General features: G+C 43.8%; 1 protein-coding gene across 7 annotated transcripts in view; it reads right to left on the reverse strand.

Moving 5' to 3' along the window:
* Positions 1–21,676, reverse strand: part of HCFC2 (host cell factor C2) — a 128,788-nt gene that overhangs the window by 2,618 nt on the left and 104,494 nt on the right. For 6 of the 7 annotated variants that reach the window (XM_073575139.1, XM_073575141.1, XM_073575140.1 and 3 more), the window contains 2 exons: positions 20,816–21,098; positions 20,444–20,542 (listed from right to left, as the gene is read on the reverse strand). In XM_073575139.1, the coding sequence (XP_073431240.1) occupies positions 20,532–20,542; positions 20,816–21,098 (294 nt within the window). In that variant the 3' untranslated portion in view covers positions 20,444–20,531. Of the gene's footprint in view, positions 1–20,443; positions 20,543–20,659; positions 20,700–20,815; positions 21,099–21,676 lie in introns of all 7 variants that reach the window. The other variant, XM_073575138.1, reaches the window with a different exon arrangement.

Below are 21,676 nucleotides of genomic sequence, written 5' to 3' on the forward strand. Positions count from 1 at the left end.
TATGGCATGTGACGACAGCAGTCATTAATTTCACTTGTCACACACTGATCACATCTAAATAAAGACTACAGCATGGGTCACTTATATGGATACACCTGGGTGGGACATTTATAAAAGTTGGATCCAAAATGGCCGCCATGGTCACCACCCATCTTGAAAAGTTTTTTCCCCTCCATATACTAATGTGCCACAAACAGGAAGTTGATAAACTATTCCCACTTTATTTAGGTGTATCCATACACATGGCCCACCCTGTATATAGACAGAAATGCCCAGAGCTGCAAGTGTGAAAGTTGGAGACCTCCTCTAAGGCCAGGGTCACATGTGCATATATTCTCTCATGAGAGAGAACAGGGCCAATTATGCTAATGACACACGGCTCAAACTTTCTCAGAGTGTGAGCCGATTCTCTCGCATGAAAGAATCAAAGCACAGGTGCAAAGACGGAGAACTTAATTTCTCCATTGTCTCTGTGCAGTCTGATGCTTTACATGCAGCCTGTATGGGTGTGCATGATCCGGATTCCAGAGCCACTCGCAGCATGCTAACTTGGCATGAGAAAAAACCCGTAAGTCTCCACTGCCCCATAGCATAACACTGGTCCGAGTGGTATCTGATAAAATATCAGATAGCACTTGTCTGCATTATACGCTCATGTGAGCGAGCCCTAACTTCATGAATTGACTAATATGGCCCTCTACCTAACAGGAGAAATTGTATTATGAAAGTGAGTAGTAACAAGGCCTTGTGAAAGTCACAGCCATTTATCACAGATTTCCGTACTGCATATCTCAACAATGTAAACAACCCTAACTTTTTTCTTATTTTCTTCTTTTTTCAAGGGTTTACAGTCACAGATGCAGGTATGGGCATCTTTAATGGACATGAAAGGGTCCATTACGAATACAAAGTACACAAAAAATGGTTCCAATATTCCTAATCCACCACCCGTATGGCGATACAGGTTTCTAGAAGCTGGCCATACCTATGAACAGACCTGACAGATGAAGACTGCCCATACTGGTCATAGTTCAGCTTGAGAATGACACCGATGATGAAGAGAACCCTTATTCTTAAAGGAAACCTTCCATGTCCCCAAATGCTATTAACCAACAGATATGGGGTCAATCTGCAGATAATAGCATTTCAAAGCTGTGCGGCCGCCGTACAGAAAGCACGGCTACCGAAAGAAAATGAACCTTATTCTTCCCGGCAGCCTCCAGCCATACAGGCATGTCGGCGCGGCTTCAGTCACCGCGCAGGGTACAGTGTGCGGCAGTTATAAGCATGCCCCAGCACTGACTCACAGTGGCTCAGTGGCGCATCAATGAAGAGATGGCTGTCAATGTGTCCGACATGCTGAAAGTCGCAACTCGCTGCATGCCAAACGGTAACCAGAGCCTCTCAGCTTTTGAACGCAATTAACCTGTAGATTAATCCCAGATCTGCAGGTTAATAGTGTTTGGGGACAACAGATATAAAAGTATTGCCATCAATTATTACATTTTTCTGCTAGGGCATACAAAATATAACAAGGTTTATAAGAAATACCAATTAAGGTGCCCTCTGGTGCCAAAACAGCATGATAACGTCACTACTAATCTTGCAGTTTTGTTGGGGGGGGGTTCCAATAATTTAGCATCATTAAAAAAAAAAAAAAAAAGAGCCAGAACCTTTATATTTTTGTGGTGACAACTTTACACGTGCTTATATTTGGCAGAACTAGTAGACGTTTTCATTGGTACGATTTTGGGGCATGTACAACTGTTTGATGACGTTTTGTTCATCTTTTTGGGAGGAACATAAAAACGATGCCAGAATTGTTGTATTAAGTACTGTTCGTTCTTTTTTAAAACCGCTCACTGTGTGGGATAAATATTGTGATGTTATAGTTTCAATTGCTAAGGCTGGGTTCACATAGCGTTTAGGGGGTGCGTTTAACGCATCCGTTACATAGCGGCATTAACGCTATGTAACGGATGCTTTAACGCACCCATACACTGCGAGCGCATCGCTAATGCATGCCATAATTGGCATGTGTTAGCGATGTGCCGTCATTCAGTGACGGACCCTCGGACGAGGGTTGCAGCGTTCGGGGGTCCGTCACTGCTGGCGCAGATGAAGCATCTGCGCTAGCGGGATCACATAATGCGATCGCGTTATGGGAGCAACGTCAATGCAGTCCGGACTGCATTAATGCTATGTGAACCTGGTCTAAGAATGTGGCAATCCTGATTTTTTTTTTTCCCCATAAAGCATTTTGTAACAGAAAAAAAAAAAACAACTTTTCTTCATTAGATTTTTCTTTTTTTAAATTTCCATTATGGCAGTCAAACATGTAATCATTACATATAAAACAGTGCAGTGCAGAGGTATTGCAATATAGTATGTCTGTCAGTAAAGATGGGAGAATCAATTCTGTACGCGAGACTTCTTGTAATTAGTCCCATGGGGTAAGGAGATTCGCAGATTACTGACCTGGACCTTTAGTGTATGGCATGCCCAACGTTCTTTGTTAGGCCTCCTAGCAATCATGGCAACCTTAGAGATGTGAGGGGTGGAGAAGATGGAGCTTTTGGGCTTACAGAGGAAGCCCTCTCCCATTGTAAGATCCCTCATGTGCACCAGTGGCTATACAACATCTAAGGCCTGTTTCACACTTCCGTTTTTTTTGTTCAGCTGCAATCCGTTAAAGATGGGAAAAAAATTCTGTTTCCATTGTGACACCAACGTATGCCACCGGACCATTGTTTTGACGGATCCGCTGAAGTAGGAAAGGTTCGGAAACTTAAAGTAACCGCGTCCTGGAAAAGGGAGAGATTTTTTTTCCACGGCCTTTCCGGAACACTATTCAGGGTTAAAATGTTTGCCGGGCTTGCGCAATACAAAATCGCGGACCGTCGCTCTGAAAAAACGTTTCAGAGTCCGTCTCCTCCGCCCGGGAGCCGCTAAAATTCTGACGGATCCGTCAAAAAACGGGTGAGACGGACGACCGTCAGTCAAAATCCGCCGCTAAGGTAAGTCTATGGGGAAAACGGATCCGCCAAAAAAGGGACGGATCCGTTTTTTTCTAAAAGTGGCGGATATTGACTGACGTCAAAAAACGGAAAAGTGAAACAGGCCTAAGGCTCAATCTATTGGGATTGAGATCATGGTCATCACAGCTGGGTGTTAGCTGTATGTTACAGCCGGCACCCGCAACAAGTGGTGAAAGCATCATCTCTGTGCTGCAGAGTTATGGCACACTAAGATCTACCTCCCAGTGAGGTCATTTTGAGATGTAAAATAGGATTAAATTATTCTACATTAAAAAGTCACTTTGTGTGATCTAACAGAAAAATTGAACATTTCACTTTGAGACAACCTATGTGTATATAAGATGAGCACGTTCTCTAAAACTCCGGTAGACAAAACATTACAGCAACCACTACAGTTTCCCCATTGTATCATTCCTATGTGGTGGCCAGTAGGGCTGACTGGTTTGGGCTATAACTGTAAAGCTCACATGCTTATTCATTCCTAAAGCATCGCTTCTTTCTCATCTATTGCAATCAATAAGCAATCAGCAGCCTTTAGCAGAATGTGATCTGTATTGATGTCATTACAACCCTACGATGCATTAAATTTACACACTATGCTGTAAAACCCCCCCCCACATTTTTCTGGAAATAAAACATAGGGCCAGATTCATCATCATTTGGCGTTTTATCTTAACATCACCTTTTTTTGTTGTCTTATGGTAATGGTTAACATTTTTTCCCCATCAAATTTTTCAAAATGGCGCCCGTGGTTCATGAGTTTTATAATATCCTAATTAATGAATCAGTCGAAAACATCTAGAAACCCCAAACTCTGCAACCACAATGAATATAAGATAAAATAAACAGGTGAACACATAAAAAAAGGCACAAATAAAGACCAGAATATAGCACAAATGAAAAACTAGACTAAAAATGGCACAAACGCAATGATGAGTCAGGCCCATAATGTTCAACTGGTAAGAATTTCGGTCCTTGCCAAACCCGGACAATTGAGGTTGTAGCAGCCAGTTACCTCAAGTGAATTGAGACATGAAGTCAATACTATTCACAATAGGTCAAAATGCGGTTTAAAAGGGGTTTTCCACTATAAGGACATCCTTTTTTCAATTGCTATATTCCAAGTATGAAATCATGACCTATACTCCTCACCAGTGCTGGCGCGGTTCCTGAAACATCAACGCCTGGTCTCCCACAGTTCACATGAAGTTGTTATGCAGTGTGATGTCTGCACCCAAATCACAGCTGCTTCACTCACCTTTCATTTGTAACTGACATCTGGAGACTGTAAGAGCAGCAGCAGCTCTCACTTCATCCAAGTGTCAGTTCTGCACCTGGAGGCAGTGAGGGCAGCTGTAGCTCTCTTCATCCGAGTGTCAGTTCTGCATCTGGAGGCAGTGAGAGCAGCAGCTCTCTCTTCTTCCAGGTGTCAGTTCTGCACCTGGAGGCAGTGAGGGCAGCAGTAGCTCTCTTCATCCGAGTGTCAGTTCTGCACCTGGAGGCAGTGAGGGCAGCAGTAGCTCTCTTCATCCGAGTGTCAGTTCTGCACCTGGAGGCAGTGAGGGCAGCAGTAGCGCTCTTCATCCGAGTGTCAGTTCTGCATCTGGAGGCAGTGAGAGCAGCTGCAGCCCTCTTCTTCCAGATGTCAGTTCTGCATCTGGAGGCAGTGAGGGCAGCAGTTGCTCTCTTCATCTGTTTGTGAGTTCTGTCCAAAAAAAGAGAGAGGAAAGCGGCTGCCATTTGCCTGCGGGGCTCACATGGCATTACAATGTCATGTGAGCGACAGGATACCAGGCACTGATGTCTAAGGACCGGTGCTAGAACCAGAGTTGATGTTAGGCTGTTTGTGTTTTATACAAGGGAATATAGCAATTGAGCAGGGGTTGTCTGAGTAGTGAACAATCCCTTTAACCTAAATTCAAAAAGAGAATCCAAGTGGTGGGTCCCCTTCGGTCTATAGAAACTGTACATGCATCCTGTACAAGTATAGGCTAAATATTGTCTGCCTAAGCATTAGTCAGCTTACCGAGAATAAATGCAAATCCTCATAAGTCATATTTCCAAACTCCTGCATTATTATTACACCAAAATTAAACAGTGGCCCATCATGTCTCCAGTAACATCTAGTCTTGTAAATGTGCTTCCCAAGCATCACATGTGTACTCAGAACTTCATCTCAATCATTCATTCATTGGGATTTCCTTTTCATATATTTGTGTAATATTTACTTCACTTTTGAAGATTTCTGCTTGTCGTCAGTGAGTGAAAACATTATCGTTTCCATTCATCGGCTGAATATCCATCCTGATCCTGCTGGTTAACATAGCAGCACTCATTAGCAAGGAGAGACATTTGCCAGCTAAGGAACAGCATATTTCAGGCTTGGCATGACCATCTGACTAGAAATTGACACATGGTGATTTAAATTCTATATTTTGTTTGCAAAAATTAGGTAGAAACCGAATTAACCAGCCATTAGACAGGAAATAGAATCATGTATGAAAATGCCGAACAAACCCTGGGACTTGTGCCACAGAAGGCTCTGGATTGCAACAAGAAATTTTCCATTCACTGACAGATCTTGAAAATCCTGAGTAATTGATACATAAAACTATGATAGACAGCTCAAGAACTTTCTAGAGTGATGGAGTTTGGAAATGTATAGGTGTTCCCCATGTTTCCAAACAACCATCTACTTAGGCGAGGAGGAGGCAATGATAAGTGACAATGGTGGTACAGGCATCATGTCACACCTTCCAAATGAAACTGTGACCATTACCAAACTGGTTCTTATACAACAGGAGAAACAGAAATACTGCAATTGATGGTACAAACAAAAACCTGAGGCCGGTTACACATGTCCAAGCTTCATGGTCCATGTTGGGATTAGATTTCTGGTCCAGCCCCAAAAGGTCTCCTGACCTGAACCCAATAGCTATGCAGACCCACAGCTGGTGTGTAGATTACAGCTTGTGCACAGACCATGACAGACATGTGAAACTGGCCTCACTCCTACAAAAAGAACAACAACTTCACCAAATTTGCAGGAAAACCTCAAAGTTGAAATTTTGTTCTGTTCTATTTTTCAGTCATCCCAACCCACTGCATAATGAAACACCACCAAGTAGTTTTAGGCGTAAAATTTTTCTCCCAAAAATAAATTCACACACAATATCGGTCACTAATCATCAGGTTAAGTCCATAATATGGGAAATGCGTAATCAGAAAAACACATTGTTTAAAACAGATCTGTGTGTTAAATGTATAATATCTTGGCAATTGTTTTTTCAAATATTACAAACTATTAGAAATGAAAATCTTGCAATTTTTGCAATGGCTATTGAGGCTTCTTTAGACTCAACTTCCTGATCTGTCAGAAAACGCACTTGTACACTAGGTGCAATAGACGGAGTCAGACCCATCTTTTGTATTGAAGCGTCTAATGAGCCTGCACAATGTGCTGGAGGAGATCCCGTTTTAGTAGCGGGGTACAGAGGTGTTACGTCATTGTAATCTTGCCTGTGAGGATACAGAAACTGCTGAAATTGCTTCTTGAAAAGGGACAGGTGTAACGATTCCACAGTTTGTGTGTCTGGATGCAGTGAATTACTGTCTGTCATCCAATCTAGAGATGGGGCATACTGAGCTGTCAGGATTTGATGGACAGCTCGGATGCTGGGACGTGCTTAGCTGTCAGTGCTGTGATTGACAGTTTAGCCATCCAGTCGAAGTTAGGGTGTTGCCTGAGCTTCATCCAGGTGTGTCCTGTTCGGATAATTACCTGGCTAGTTAGCCAGCTCTCTGCCTCAGACTAGTGCCAGTTGTAGCTTCTTGCTCACTGGCTTATGTTTGCCTTGTTTCCCTGTACTTATTGGGCCGCAAAAAATACAGCATTTTACTGTACCAGCAAAGTGAATGCTTTTTGTATACTTTTTTCACCCTATGGATTTAAAGGAGTGGAAAGCAATAAAAAAAAAAAAAAAAAAAAAAAACCTGCTGAAACAACTGGCACGCAGAGATTTGAAACTGCGTCATATCTGCAAGGAAAAAAAAAAACAACATAGCAATCTGTGCATAGACTTCAGGCATCTCATTCATTTAGCTGGTACGGTAAAGCGCAGAGGTTTTTTTTTGGTGTAGAAAGGTCTTGTGAAAACACTGTGCTCATAGCATAGAGGTATGTTCACATGTTGCATTTTTGCTGTTTTACTATACCAACAAAGTTACTGAGTATTCTGAAGTCTCATACACACACACCAGTTATTTTTTTCTTGCAGATTTGAAGCAATTTCAAGTCTGCAGCCTTTCCATTCTTTTAGCGTTTTTGCAGAGTATATCACTCATGTAAATGAATGGGGGAATAAAAGCATCAAAAAGCATGCATTTTATGCAGTGTTTTTCCTGCGAAAAGACACATTTTTGGTGCAGAAATGTCGGTCACAAATAAAGGGGTTTTCCCATCTCTAAGATACTATCCCAATATGTAGTAGGTGTAATAATAATAATAATAATAATAATAATAATAGCAGCAAATACCTCAAATTAGAAATGTATAGTTTTTCTGATTTGTTATGTCTCTAATGGTATCTATGTCTCCATAGATATCCATGATTACGACCACTAGCAACTAGCTAACTATCACTATATCAGTGGTCGTAACCATAGATACCCAAGATCCTACAATGCCTGCACATGAGGAAAAAGACATAGCGAATCAAAAGAACTAGACTACATTTCTAATTGGAGGTATTTGCTATTATTACACCGACTACATATTGGGATAGGGTCTTGGAGCTGGAATATCCCATAAGGCTGTGTGTGCACACGTTGCAGATTTGTTGCGCTTCTGAAGCGTTTTTTTCTGCATAGAAATACACCAAAAATGCGAAGGATTCCTAAAGCAAGGTTAATCAATAAGAATCCAGAATTGGTGTGCACATGATGCGGAAAATTCCACCCTGATTCGCAGCATTTTCCGTAGCATGTCAATTCGTTTTGCGGCTCTGCACCGTTTCTGCACCCATTGACTTCCATTGGGTCACTCAAATCTGCAACAAAAACAGATGTAAAAAAGGTTTGCGGATTTCATGCGGATTTAGTGCAAAAAACACAGATTTGTTAAAGGACATGACGTCAGAAGGCGGCAGAGTGTGTGGACAGAGAATATAGAATAGAGCCTCTCTTGGTTGAAGCACATCAACAATGGATGTTGGACTTGATAATGACAATTTTTTTTTATTTTTAAATTCTATATCTTTATTTAGCTAACAAATCCACACACAATTCCACATACAAATCCGCACGTTAATCCGCACAAAAAACACGTGGAATTTCCACTGCATTTTCTGCCAAGAGATGCAGAAACCGCACAGAAATTTCCGCAAGCAAATCCGCAATGTGCACACTTGGCCTTAAAGGTAATCTGTCAGTGGGATCAACCCTGCTAAGTTATCTATATCGGCCTGCAGGTCATAGGAAGTTGAATAAAATGATAGCTTGATATGTGCCATCTGATGCTATATTTCAGAGAAATCCACATTTTTCTTATATGCAAATTAACTATGGTCCGGACACAGATCTATGAGAATCTGCCTCCAGAGCTTATTATAAATAAGAGGAGGGCATTACCAGTGTGGGACGTGTAATGGCTAACAGCCTGCTCTCATAACTCACACAGCTCTGCAGTGAGGTCATAACTAACAGTATAACGGAAGAAGTGAACTTTGTCTCATTAAAACATTTGCAGCTATAGTCCTCTCACCACATTTCAGATTCCATTTCATAGGCAGCCAGTGTGGAGGAAGTGCAGTACAGCAGAGCTAACAGCACTGTGAAAGGACAAATGTGCTTGTTGTGTTTGTAATGAGACAAGGTTCACTCTGTTGTACTGTGTCAGTTATAATCAGGCACAGTTCTGCAGAAGAGCTGACAACACTACGAGAGGACTGCTGCTCTCCGATATCAAGGTGTCATTTTATTCAGCCAACTATGACCTACACACCCACGTACCCATAGAGACTGCTTAGGATGGATGCTCCTACTGACACATCCCCTTTAACGGATGCGCATGCTCTTTATTTTAATGGGTGAAAGGCATGCAAAAATGCTGAAAATTTGACATGCTGCTGATTTCAAAAACGCTTTAAGGGTTGAAATCAAATGAAAAAATACTCAGCATATGCATTACATGTCAGAAAGCTCACTCACTTTGCTAGTACAGTAAAACACAGCTATTTGTCATGGCAAAAATGTAATCTGTGAACAAGTGCTAAAAGAGGCTGCTTGTCCAGAATAAATTTTACATATGGATTTTTTTCCTCTTCGCCACGACAGCACCCACTGAGAGAGGGGATCCGCCCCCGGAACAGGAAACCTACAGAGAGATAAATGGGGCGGTCCCCCTCGCTCCCTCAGTTTGGTTTCCTGTTCCTGGAAAGGAACCCGCAGAAGAGGATACCTGGTCTGGTAGCCGCCTGCGTGCAGAATATGAGCAGCAGGGGCCCCAGGACCGGAGGCAGCGTCGGGCGGAGAGGTATATCCCCCCCCCCCCTAGAGCTGGTAATGCAGGTGAGGCCGGAGGTGAGACTGGTGCCAAGGCTCACTGGGGAGGACAGTGGAATACCCCCCCCGGGGGGGGCACATTACAGATACCAGTGACCGGGGTTGATGGTGCCCCCCCCCCCCCAGCAAAGGGCTCGAGCGTTTGTGCTGGGCAGCGCTACCGGGGGTCATACCTGCGGAGGGGAGAAGGACCCCGTGTGTTGGTGGCGGGGTGTAGATACCCGGGAGGCACAGCCGGACGGCCGCCGCATCAGTGCTCTGCTGTGAGCGAGCGCTTCCCCAGGAGAGGCAACCCGGAAGTGGAGAGGACTTCCGGGGTTAGGACAGGAGGCAGAGATCGCGGGAGAACGCCCGCGCATGCGCAGAAGCGCAAAAAAAAAAAAAAAAAAGGAGGGGAAGAGGAGCAGCTATAGCAGAGGCTATAAAAAGAAGCCACAGACGCAGCGCTGGTGCGGTCATGTAGTCCTTAGATGACCCAGCTTCGCTCCCGTTAGGTCAGCCAGTGCAATCCCCACATGGCAGTAGACAGAGCAGTGCTACAAGGAGAAGTAGTAGCACCAGGAAAAGTGGCAGCTCCAGGAAGGAATCTAGTGGACCTTCCAGGCAAGATGAGCCCTTGGAGAAAAAACGCAAAGAAAATAAGTCGTCCCATGCCTCGCCTCAGCCTGGGTTGCGGACCCCGCAGCCGGTAGTTTACTGACGAAACTCACGGGTGAGTGTTTTGGGGTCAGAATATATAATTAATGGCCTTCTCTTTCTGGTCCATACCCCCTTTAGGCTAAAAGAACGGAGAAGGCGAAACATAGAGAGTGTGCCTTATGTTCTCAGCCCCTCCCAGATGGCCACCCTAAGAGATTATGCCAATCATGTATTGAGGAGGCCTTACAGGAGGATTCCTCACGAAAGAAGGAGGATATCCGGGCAATGATAAGAGAAGAGCTACGGGCCTTAGGCGGTTCCAGTAGTTTGGGGGGGGGTCACTCCTCCGCGAGAGAAATATGTTCGCCAAGAGGAGGAGCCTCGCTGGCGTCAAAGTCACCATCTGAAACCGGGGAACTAGATTCCGACAAGTCCCAGGAATACCTTTCCTCAGAGGACGAGGACCAAACGTGTTTCCCCACGGACAGTGTCAGTAATTTAGTGAAGTCTGTCCGAAATACCATGGGGTTGCCAGAAAGTAAGGACCCCAAGACCCCACAGGACATAATGTTTGCAGGCATTTCCCGTAGAAAGGTCCGGGCATTCCCAGTGGTACCAGCTGTTAAAGAGCTAGTTAAAAGGGAGTGGGAAAAACAAGGTCAAAGAACCTTCCTCCCCTTAACGTCTAAGCGTAAGTACCCCTTTGACGATGAGGAGTTAATAGCCTGGTCGAGAGCCCCCAAGGTGGATGCGGCAGTGGCCTCTACCTCTCGTAGATCCTCTCTGCCGGTAGAGGATTCGGGAACTTTGGCTGATTCTTTGGATCGTAAAACCGATACATTTCTTAAAAGATCTTGGGAAGCATGTACGGCAGCCTTTAAGCCCGCAATAGCAGCCACGTGTACGGCAAGATCAATGTTGGTGTGGCTGAATGACTTAGAGGACAATATTAAGAATGGAGTAGCTAGGAGTAGGCTTCTTTCCTCTATGCCCCTCATTAAGGGAGCAGCGGCCTTCCTCTCCGACTCCTCCGCGGACTCTCTCCGGTTATCGGCTAGAGCGGCAGGACTGACCAATGCAGGCAGGCGGGCCTTATGGTTGAAGGGATGGAAAGGAGACACACACAAACAAAGACTAGACTGTGTGCTATACCCTGCCAGGGTAAGTACTTGTTTGGCACGGAACTGGATGAGATTTTGACAAAAGCGGGGGAGAGGAAGAAGGGTTTCCCTAACCCGTATGTTCCGTTTAACAGGAGGCCCTACAGGAAGCCGCCGTTTGGTAAAAAGAAGGACTTTAGACCCCAGGACCGCTGGGGAAATAAGGACCCCAAACAAAGGGGCAACCTATTCGGGAAACGTCCCTTCAGGGGAGACAGATCCCGATAAAATCATTATACCGGAAGGTGGCAGGCTATTAAAATTCAGCCGCCAATGGGAGAAGGTGACATCAAATCCATGGGCCATGAATATTGTGTCATCAGGCCTGAAATTAGAATTTGTTCGGTATCCACCGAACTCCTTCCTATTGACTTCCATGAAGTCCCAGACACAGCAGGAAGCGCTGGAGATGGAGATTGCAGTACTGCTAACTAAACAGGTCCTAGTAGAGGTCCCAGAGGACGAAATAGGAATGGGCTTTTATTCTCCTCTATTTTTGGTCCCAAAACCAGATGGCTCTTACAGGATTATAATAAATTTAAAGAAGCTTAATACCTTCTTAAGACTGAGGTCGTTTAAAATGGAGTCGATTAAGTCTGCAATAAAACTTTTGTTCCCCAGGTGTTATATGGCAGTCTTGGACCTAAAGGACGCCTATTACCATCTCCCCATATATCGAGGGCACCAGAGGTTCCTGCGGGTAGCAGTCTGGTTCAAAGGTCGGATTCAGCATTTCCAGTTTGCGGCAATGCCATTCGGGCTATCCATGGCTCCTCGGGTATTTACAAAATTGATGCTGGAAGTGATGTCGTATGTAAGGCTGACTGACACCCTAGTTGTCCCTTACTTAGACGACCTACTCATAGTGGGGAATTCTGTTTCACAGTGCGAAGCGAGAATAGCTAGGATTATCTCATCCCTACAAACACTGGGCTGGCTAATTAACTGGGAGAAGTCCAGACTAGAACCAGTGACCTGTCAGAGGTTTCTGGGCCTGCAAGTGGACTGAGGAGTCCTTTCTGCCGAACGCCAAAGTAATGGCCATAATCAATAAGATACAGAATACTACAGGAAGACCCGTAATATCATTGAGACAGGGTATGTCCTTGCTGGGGTCTCTGATATCGTGCATTCCAGCGGTGCAATGGGCTCAGTTCCACTCGAGAGAACTGCAGTGGGCTATTTTGCAGGAGACAGATAGACTGCAGGGGCGGCTGGAAGGGAAGATGTCCCTATCGCCCGAGGTGGTAAGATCCCTGAAATGGTGGTTAAATCCTTCCAATTTATCAAAGGGAGTGCAATGGTGGGTGACTCCCTCCAAGATACTCACTACGGATGCCAGCCCCTTAGGTTGGGGAGCCCACCTAGAGGAGCACATGGTACAAGGCTGGTGGCGTAATGATGAAATAGAAACCTCCTCTAATGTAAAGGAGCTAACAGTGATTTTCTATGCGATGTCTCACTTTCTTCCACAGTTAAGGGGCACCCACGTGGGAATTCAGACAGACAATACCACCGCAGTGGCCTATATAAACCGGCAAGGAGGCACGCGGTCAGGACCATTGATGTCTATTGCGGGAAAGATCCTAGAAATAGCCGAGGTACATCTTCTCTCCCTGTCAGCGCTCCATATAAGAGGAGTAGACAACTCCCGAGCAGACTATCTCAGTCGCCAGACCCTATATCAGGGCGAGTGGGTCCTCAGCAGGCACGTCTTCGAAATGAGTGTCAGGATGGGGCAGACCGGAGATAGACCTATTCGCGACCAGAGCCAACAGGCGCGTAAGAAGGTTTGCTTCGCTATACAGGTCAGACAACCCAGACATTCTAGATGCCCTCCAAGCACCCTGGACTTTCCAGCTAGCCTATGCCTTCCCTCCAATGGTTCTACTACCAACAGTGGTCAGGAAGATAAGACAGGAGAGGGCGAGGGTCATCTTGATAGCCCCGTTTTGGCCAAAAAGACCGTGGTTTTCATGGCTGAGAGCCATGTCACTAACCGACCCATGGATCCTGCCGCTGCACCAGAATCTTCTCTCGCAGGGACCCTGCTACCATCCACAGGCCAAAGCCCTGCACCTAGCGGCCTGGAATTTGAAAGGGAGCTACTGAGGCAGAAGGGTTTCTCAAGGAACCTAATCAATACCCTGCTACAAAGTAGGAAAGAGTCCACAACAAAGATATATGCTAAGGTGTGGAGGAAGTTCCTGGCCTTTCACCCAGCAAAGCTAGCCGGTGAAGTACCCATTACGGCCATTCTAGAATTTCTACAAAGAGGCCGAGAATTGAGACTCTCAGTGAGCACTCTAAAGGTCCACGTATCAGCCCTAGGAGCCCTATTTAACTATAACGTGGCAGCAAATAGATGGGTGACTCGTTTTCTCTCGGCTTGTCAACGATCAGAACCGGTGCATATGCCTCAGCTACCAGCGTGGAACCTTACTCTAGTTTTGGATGCCTTCACTCAGGCACCGTTTGAGCCCATAAGCTCAGCATCAGTAAAGTGCCTCTCATTGAAAACGGCTATGCTAGTGGCCTTAGTATCGGCTAGGAGGGTGAGTGATCTTCACGCTCTATCAGTAGACCCTCCGTTCCTGTTAAGAACACGAGACAGTCTGATTTTAAAGACGGACCCGTCCTACCTGCCCAAACGGGCAACTAAATTTCATAGATCTCAAGAGATATGCCTACCTTCATTCTATGAGAACCCGTCAACACAGGACGAGGAGAAATATCACACCATAGATGTGAAGAGAGCTGTGCTAGACTATATAGATAGGACCAGTCCCTGGAGGCAGAGTAGGTCTCTTTTTGTCTCCTTCCAGGGCAGCAGAAAGGGGTCTGCAGTTACAACGGGCACGATATCCAGGTGGATAAGAGATGCGATCACGATGGCATATTTGGCAAAGGGAGAAGACCCTCCACTGGGGATTAAGGCGCACTCTACTAGAGCCATATCATCCTCCTGGGCCGAGAGAGCGAACGTTCCAATTGAACAAATATGTAAGGCTGCAACCTGGTCTTCTCCGTCTACCTTTTATAGTCACTATAGACTAGATTTATCCTCTACCGAGGATTTGACTTTTGGTAGATCAGTCCTTAACACGGTGTGCCCTCCCAAGTGATTATCTCTGGAAATCTCTCAGTGGGTGCTGTCATGGCGAAGAGGAAAAACCGGATTACTTACCGGTAATACTCTTTTGTAGAGTCCACGACAGCACCCGCTCACTTCCCTCCCGTAAAGATTTTTTCACACATGGGTCTCCTTGGTGGTGGAGATTATGAGTTAAGTTAAATAGGTGATTAAACTTAGTAAACATAAAACTACATAGGGGTAAGATAGATGAATCGCCCAAACAAATTGACTAAAACATGTATGGCGGTTCCTCCGTTGTTCTCGGTAACACAAACTGAGGGAGCGAGGGGGACCGCCCCATTTATCTCTCTGTAGGTTTCCTGTTCCGGGGGCGGATCCCCTCTCTCAGTGGGTGCTGTCGTGGACTCTACAAAAGAGTATTACCGGTAAGTAATCCGGATTTTTTTTATTGTCCCAAAGGGCAGAGAAAACCAAAACATTTTCGAGAGTGTAATATGTAACAGTGCCACGTAAAATATTTGACCTTCTGTACAAAAAATATCAGAGAACAAAATTTCAACATATTGTTTCAAGGCTCAGAATTCATATACAAGACACGGTATACACTGTGGTTTCACAAAGGTAGCAGAAAGGGGGAAAAAAAATTATAAAAAGCATCTGAATGAAGTGAGCAATCTGAAGAAAGATTACTTCATTCAGGGACTGCAACTGACAAACAGATTTATCCCACCTATACATTTAAAGGGAACCGGTCACGTCGGATAACAGTACTGACCTGCACATATAAAGTTCATATAAAGGTTAATAGCATTACAAAGGTGCCCGGCTGCCGTAATGAAAGTGCAGCCCCTGGGAGAAAATTAACCTTATTTCTCCCTGGAGCCGCTGGCTTTCAGTCATACAGGTCAGCCTGGGACAATTACGATCACAGCTCAGTACACAGTGAGTGGCTACTGTAAGCATGCCCCAGCCCTTGGCCTGACAGCTGGTTCTCAGTGGGAGTGCTGCGACGTGCCTACAGCCACCGCTTACACTATAGTGAGCGATGACTGAAGCGATCCCAGCACGCCTGTATGACTGAAGGCCGGCAGCTCCTAGGAGCATAAAGATTAGTTGTCCCCCGGGTGCTGCACTTTCAGTATGGCGGCCAGGCATCTAACGCGATTTACCTGTAGATTAATGATTATCTGCAAGTTAATCATTTTATCTGACATGACAGTTTCCCATTAAACTCCTAGAAAATAGATGTGAAGTACCAGATAGATCGGTTGTTTACTGAGCAGCTAGAGCCAACTGGGCTACTTTAGGAATATACTCATACAAGATAACCTGAAAAAGCATATGCAGACTACAAGCTGCATATACAGAAACCAATGCCCCAAAAAATTCAAAAATGACCTGGAAAATGGTGGCCAATGACAAGAAAGCTGTCATATTACTCTAGAGCTATTTCTGCACATAAAATTGCAAGTAAAAACAAACATTTAATTAAAAAAACACATTGAGATACATACACACACATATATATTAGTTTTTTCAGCTCTCACACTTACATTATAGGGTTCTTAAAATGTTAAAGCAAAGACCCCGATTTCAGCGATGTCTCACTCACTGGGCTGTGTTCTGCTGTTTCAAATCAATGTTTTATCAGTAGATTACCATCACTACAGGACAACAGCCTCCTACCTCCTAGTCCAACCATGCCTCCAACAAGGATTAGCAGCTCTGTCACTATACAATATACACAGAAAGCTGCGGTCGGGGTTATACACCGTACAACAGCTGAGCTCTACTAGATATGCAGCACAGAAAACGGACTATTACAGCTGCACACAGTACACTATGTGATACACCGCAGGGTCTCAGTCCCTACATCATTCTGCTGTCAGATAACATAGCAAAAGCTGCTATCAGATTCTCTTTAAGACCCACAATGGTCACTAAATGCTTAAAACTGACAGAAATAATTTAAAATTTCCTGAATATCAACTATTGAAATTCAGATCTTGCTTTTGAACTGTGGTTAAAAAAAAAAAAAAAAAAACACTAATGAAAATTTTGAAATAAGTTCTACAATTGGACTTGTTAAAAATAAATGTTCCTGCGATGAGATAATCTTATAAATGTGTCCCTGCTGTGTACTGTGTATTGTCGGTGTCTGACCATGCAGAAACATGGTCTGATCATACATACCACATCTCAGAGCAAAAGAAAATACAGACAGGACAATACAGGTTCGAAGCTGCTGGTTTCTGTGAGGTAAAACATTTTGCTGCCTGTTTTTAAGCAATGTTTTACCTCACAGAAAGAATCAGCTGTGACCCCCTGCTGTCCTGTGTGTATACTCTTTTCCTTCCACCCCTGCCCAGGAGCTGTGATATGGTCAGACACGGCCATTACACAGTACACAGCAGGGGCAAATTTATAAGATTATCTCAGCACAGGAACATTTTATTTAATCACATCCAATTGTAGGGGTTTTTTTATTCCAAGATTTGTTGATTAAAATATACTTTGTTTGTGGGGAAAAAAACATTTAACTTAATATTTTATTGCATAGCCTTTTTAAGCAATCACAGCAAACATACAATTTCTGTAACTCTCAATGACACTTCTGCCCTGGTCCACAGGATTTTGGCCCACTCCTCCTGAGCAAACAGCTCCAGCTGTCTCAGGTGTGAAGCATCTTCTGCAGGCTGCAAGTTTCAGTCCTTTTTGGAGATGTCAATAAGATGAGCCATTCTTGGATGTTTTTAGCTGTGTTTTGGGTCATTGTCCTGTTGGAGGGCCATTAACGGCAGCTCAGACCAAAGTTTCTGACGCTCAGCAGCACATTTCCCTCCAGAATGACTTGATAGTCTTGATATTTCATTGTAGCCTGCAGAATCAACCCACACTGTGCAAGATGCAGCAAAGCAGCCCCAAAACATAACCAATGCTTCTCCATGTTTAACAGTAGGTACAAGGTTCTTTGTATTCTTAATTTTTTGCATCTGAACATAGAGCAGATGTGAGTTGCCAATATCTATTTTGGCAAATTACAGCCTAGCCCTAAAAAAAACTTGCTTCCAAAGGTGGTTTCCTTCTCAGTCGTCTTCCATAAAGTCCACTTTGGCAAAGACAGCAATGGAGGATGCGATCTAATACGGATGTACCTTGAACTTGGAGCTCTCCTCTAATCTCTTTAGAAGTTGTTCTCTGCACTTTTGTTATCATTCCTACTATCCCTCTCTGTAGTTTTCCATTTTTCATCTCATGGCCACGTCCAGGGAGGTTGGCTACAATCTCATAGATCTTAAACTTCTGATTAATATGTGCAATTGTAGTAATAAGTACATCAAACTGTTTGTAGATTTAGCCTTTTTGTGTATCATTACCTTTCCAATGTCCTGAGAAAACGCTCTACTTAGCAACTGTATGTTCAGTGTGCTACACACCATGATACCAAACAGCATGGTGACTACTTTTCACCCTAGCTAGACTGACTGATTACAAGGTAGTAGACACCTTACAGGACACACCTTAGTTTAACATGCCCCTAAGGACAAATTATCTTTGTCCAGGCCATTTTCATTAGTTTGTTTTAATTTTTCCATTGAACCACAATTAAAAAGCAATGCTTGATTTTCAGTAGCTGATATTCAGTAAATGTACACTGAAAACTACTTTCTCAGCTTCATGCCATTTCAGGTGACTATCAGGGGTTTTTCTTACGTTAAAGAGAAGGGAAGCAACAATTTTGCCAGTGTGTGTGGCTACATAATTATATATATTTATTACACCCACATTAACTTGTGATATATACAAGAAGGCTTAAGATTAATATTGCAGCTATTTTCACTAACCAAGATTTTCAGGTCATTTTGATTTTTTTAGGTTTGTATATAATATAAAAGTGCAATACACATACAGTGGGGCAAAAAAGTATTTAGTCAGTCAGCAATAGTGCAAGTTCCACCACTTAAAAAGATGAGAGGCGTCTGTAATTTACATCATAGGTAGACCTCAACTATGGGAGACAAACTGAGAAAAAAAAAAATCCAGAAAATCACATTGTCTGTTTTTTTTTCATTTTATTTGCATATTATGGTGGAAAATAAGTATTTGGTCAGAAACAAAATTTCATCTCAATACTTTGTGATATATCCTTTGTTGGCAATGACAGAGGTCAAACGTTTTCTGTAAGTCTTCACAAGGTTGCCACACACTGTTGTTGGTATGTTGGCCCATTCCTCCATGCAGATCTCCTCTAGAGCAGTGATGTTTTTGGCTTTTCGCTTGGCAACACGGACTTTCAACTCCCTCCAAAGGTTTTCTATAGGGTTGAGATCTGGAGACTGGCTAGGCCACTCCAGGACCTTGAAATGCTTCTTACGAAGCCACTCCTTCGTTGCCCTGGCGGTGTGCTTTGGATCATTGTCATGTTGAAAGACCCAGCCACGTTTCATCTTCAATGCCCTTGCTGATGGAAGGAGGTTTGCACTCAAAATCTCACGATACATGGCCCCATTCATTCTTTCATGTACCTGGATCAGTCGTCCTGGCCCCTTTGCAGAGAAACAGCCCCAAAGCATGATGTTTCCACCACCATGCTTTACAGTAGGTATGGTGTTTGATGGATGCAACTCAGTATTCTTTTTCCTCCAAACACGACAAGTTGTGTTTCTACCAAACAGTTCCAGTTTGGTTTCATCAGACCATAGGACATTCTCCCAAAACTCCTCTGGATCATCCAAATGCTCTCTAGCAAACTTCAGACGGGCCCGGACATGTACAGGCTTAAGCAGTGGGACACGTCTGGCACTGCAGGATCTGAGTCCATGGTGGCGTAGTGTGTTACTTATGGTAGGCCTTGTTACATTGGTCCCAGCTCTCTGCAGTTCATTCACTAGGTCCCCCCGCGTGGTTCTGGGATTTTTGCTCACCGTTCTTGTGATCATTCTGACCCCACGGGGTGGGATTTTGCGTGGAGCACCAGATCGAGGGAGATTATCAGTGGTCTTGTATGTCTTCCATTTTCTAATTATTGCTCCCACAGTTGATTTCTTCACTCCAAGCTGGTTGGCTATTGCAGATTCAGTCTTCCCAGCCTGGTGCAGGGCTACAATTTTGTTTCTGGTGTCCTTTGACAGCTCTTTGGTCTTCACCATAGTGGAGTTTGGAGTCAGGCTGTTTGAGGGTGTGCACAGGTGTCTTTTTATACTGATAACAAGTTTAAACAGGTGCCATTACTACAGGTAATGAGTGGAGGAAAGAGGAGACTCTTAAAGAAGAAGTTACAGGTCTGTGAGAGCCAGAAATCTTGTTTGCTTGTTTCTGACCAAATACTTATTTTCCACCATAATATGCAAATAAAATGAAAAAAAAAAAAACAGACAATGTGATTTTCTGGATTTTTTTTTCTCAGTTTGTCTCCCATAGTTGAGGTCTACCTATGATGTAAATTACAGACGCCTCTCATCTTTTTAAGTGGTGGAACTTGCACTATTGCTGACTGACTAAATACTTTTTTGCCCCACTGTACACGATGTAATGTAAACATATATAGTTTGAAAGGAAGAAAAATAAAGTATTCTGATGCAACACATTGTTACTCCAGAGTTATTCTTTCATGGAAACCCGACAGGAAACCCCTAGATTCAGGGGAAGTGCTATGTGCCTACTGTATTGCACCGCAAGATCCCTCCCGTCCCTTTGCACAATCTTATTGCTTAAAAACTAGATACAAATATATGCAAGTGGTAAAAAAATGGAAGCAGACAGGCAGTTTCTATTTAGAAACTGTACCACATTGTCCCACCTGAGCACAGATCACTAACATTTATAATATAACATGAAAAAGTATATACTGTCATCATATATTTAGATTATATATCTATACAATTAGAAGCATAATGAAAAAATAAACATTTTGAGATTTACAAAATTTTACAAAAAGTGAAACATACAGCTCTAAAAACACTTTGAAAAAAGGATTTGTTCCAGCAAAGTGGCCAACCGATCAGAACTCTCTTTCATCACCTTCCTCGAGAAGTCTCAGGTTTTCTCTGAAAAAAAAAACGAAAAGAAGTGACTTTAAATAGTCAATCACTTTAGGTCATCTCATTACTCCATTGCTGTATTGCCCCCAGTTTAGCATTATGAACAAATGTATGCAAGATTACCGAATTATGATTGACTCTTCGGCCCAAAAGTACTAGGACACTGCAGGAGAAGTGAAGAAAAAACTTGTGGGATGTCCCATATTGTTTTATATTTATCAAGATCTATCATAATATTAGATAATGTACAGTTCTGTGCTACAGAAGGAAGACACTCACCTTGCAGCCACCTTACTTGGATCGCTGGACCGTAACCCTTTTCATTCTTGGCAGAAATCCTAAACACCACCGCAGGCCGGGAGCTGCAGTCAACATGAGCATTTGCCAGCTGGGAAGCCGTTACGGTGCACGATGTCTCTAAGCCACTGTAAATTTTTACAAATGCAAGCTGGTTCTGAGCCTCAGGAAGAGAGGTGCGAATGGCTAGATACGCAGAATATTCTAAGATATTTCCTGTTGGTGAAGAAGGAGATTCCCAGGAAATATGGACACAGTCTGTACTCTGCAAAAGGAAACACATCTTGTTTAATGGAGAAAAACATTTCTAATAGTCCATATAAAATTAATTCACATTATTAAAAAAATTTACCCTTTGGTATTCTCTATCATAATGCTTAAGGTCAAAAACTCGACAGTGCACTTTTGTTCTTGCTGCTCCTCTGAATATTTTATTTTTTAATGCCCATCATGAGGTTCTAGAGATACTTTTTATGGCCTTAATCTACTTTCACACATGCATTAGGAGGCGCATCGCACAGCCGCCGTGCAGCTCCGCCCCCTTCCATTCCCCCTGCGGTATGCTCCTCCTATGGGCACATGACGCTGCATGCGACCTGCGTACCCTATCGTTAGCATTGGCGTACGCAGGCCGTGCGCTGGTATGCTTTTGCCAGTGCATGCGCCCTTTTGACGTGAGCCAAACGCACTGTGTTGCATTTTGGTGTGCTCGGCGCACCGTCAATAGGGCGCATGCGCCAGCAAAAGCAAACCAGCGCACGGCCTGCATACCAAATGCTAACAATAGGGTACGCAGGTCGCATGCAGCGTCATGCGCCCATAGGAGGAGCTGACCGGAGGGGG

The sequence above is a fragment of the Dendrobates tinctorius genome, unplaced genomic scaffold, assembly GCF_039654945.1.
Source record: "Dendrobates tinctorius isolate UK_male_01 unplaced genomic scaffold, ASM3965494v1 ptg000043l, whole genome shotgun sequence".
In the NCBI taxonomy this organism is placed as follows: Eukaryota; Metazoa; Chordata; class Amphibia; order Anura; family Dendrobatidae; genus Dendrobates; species Dendrobates tinctorius.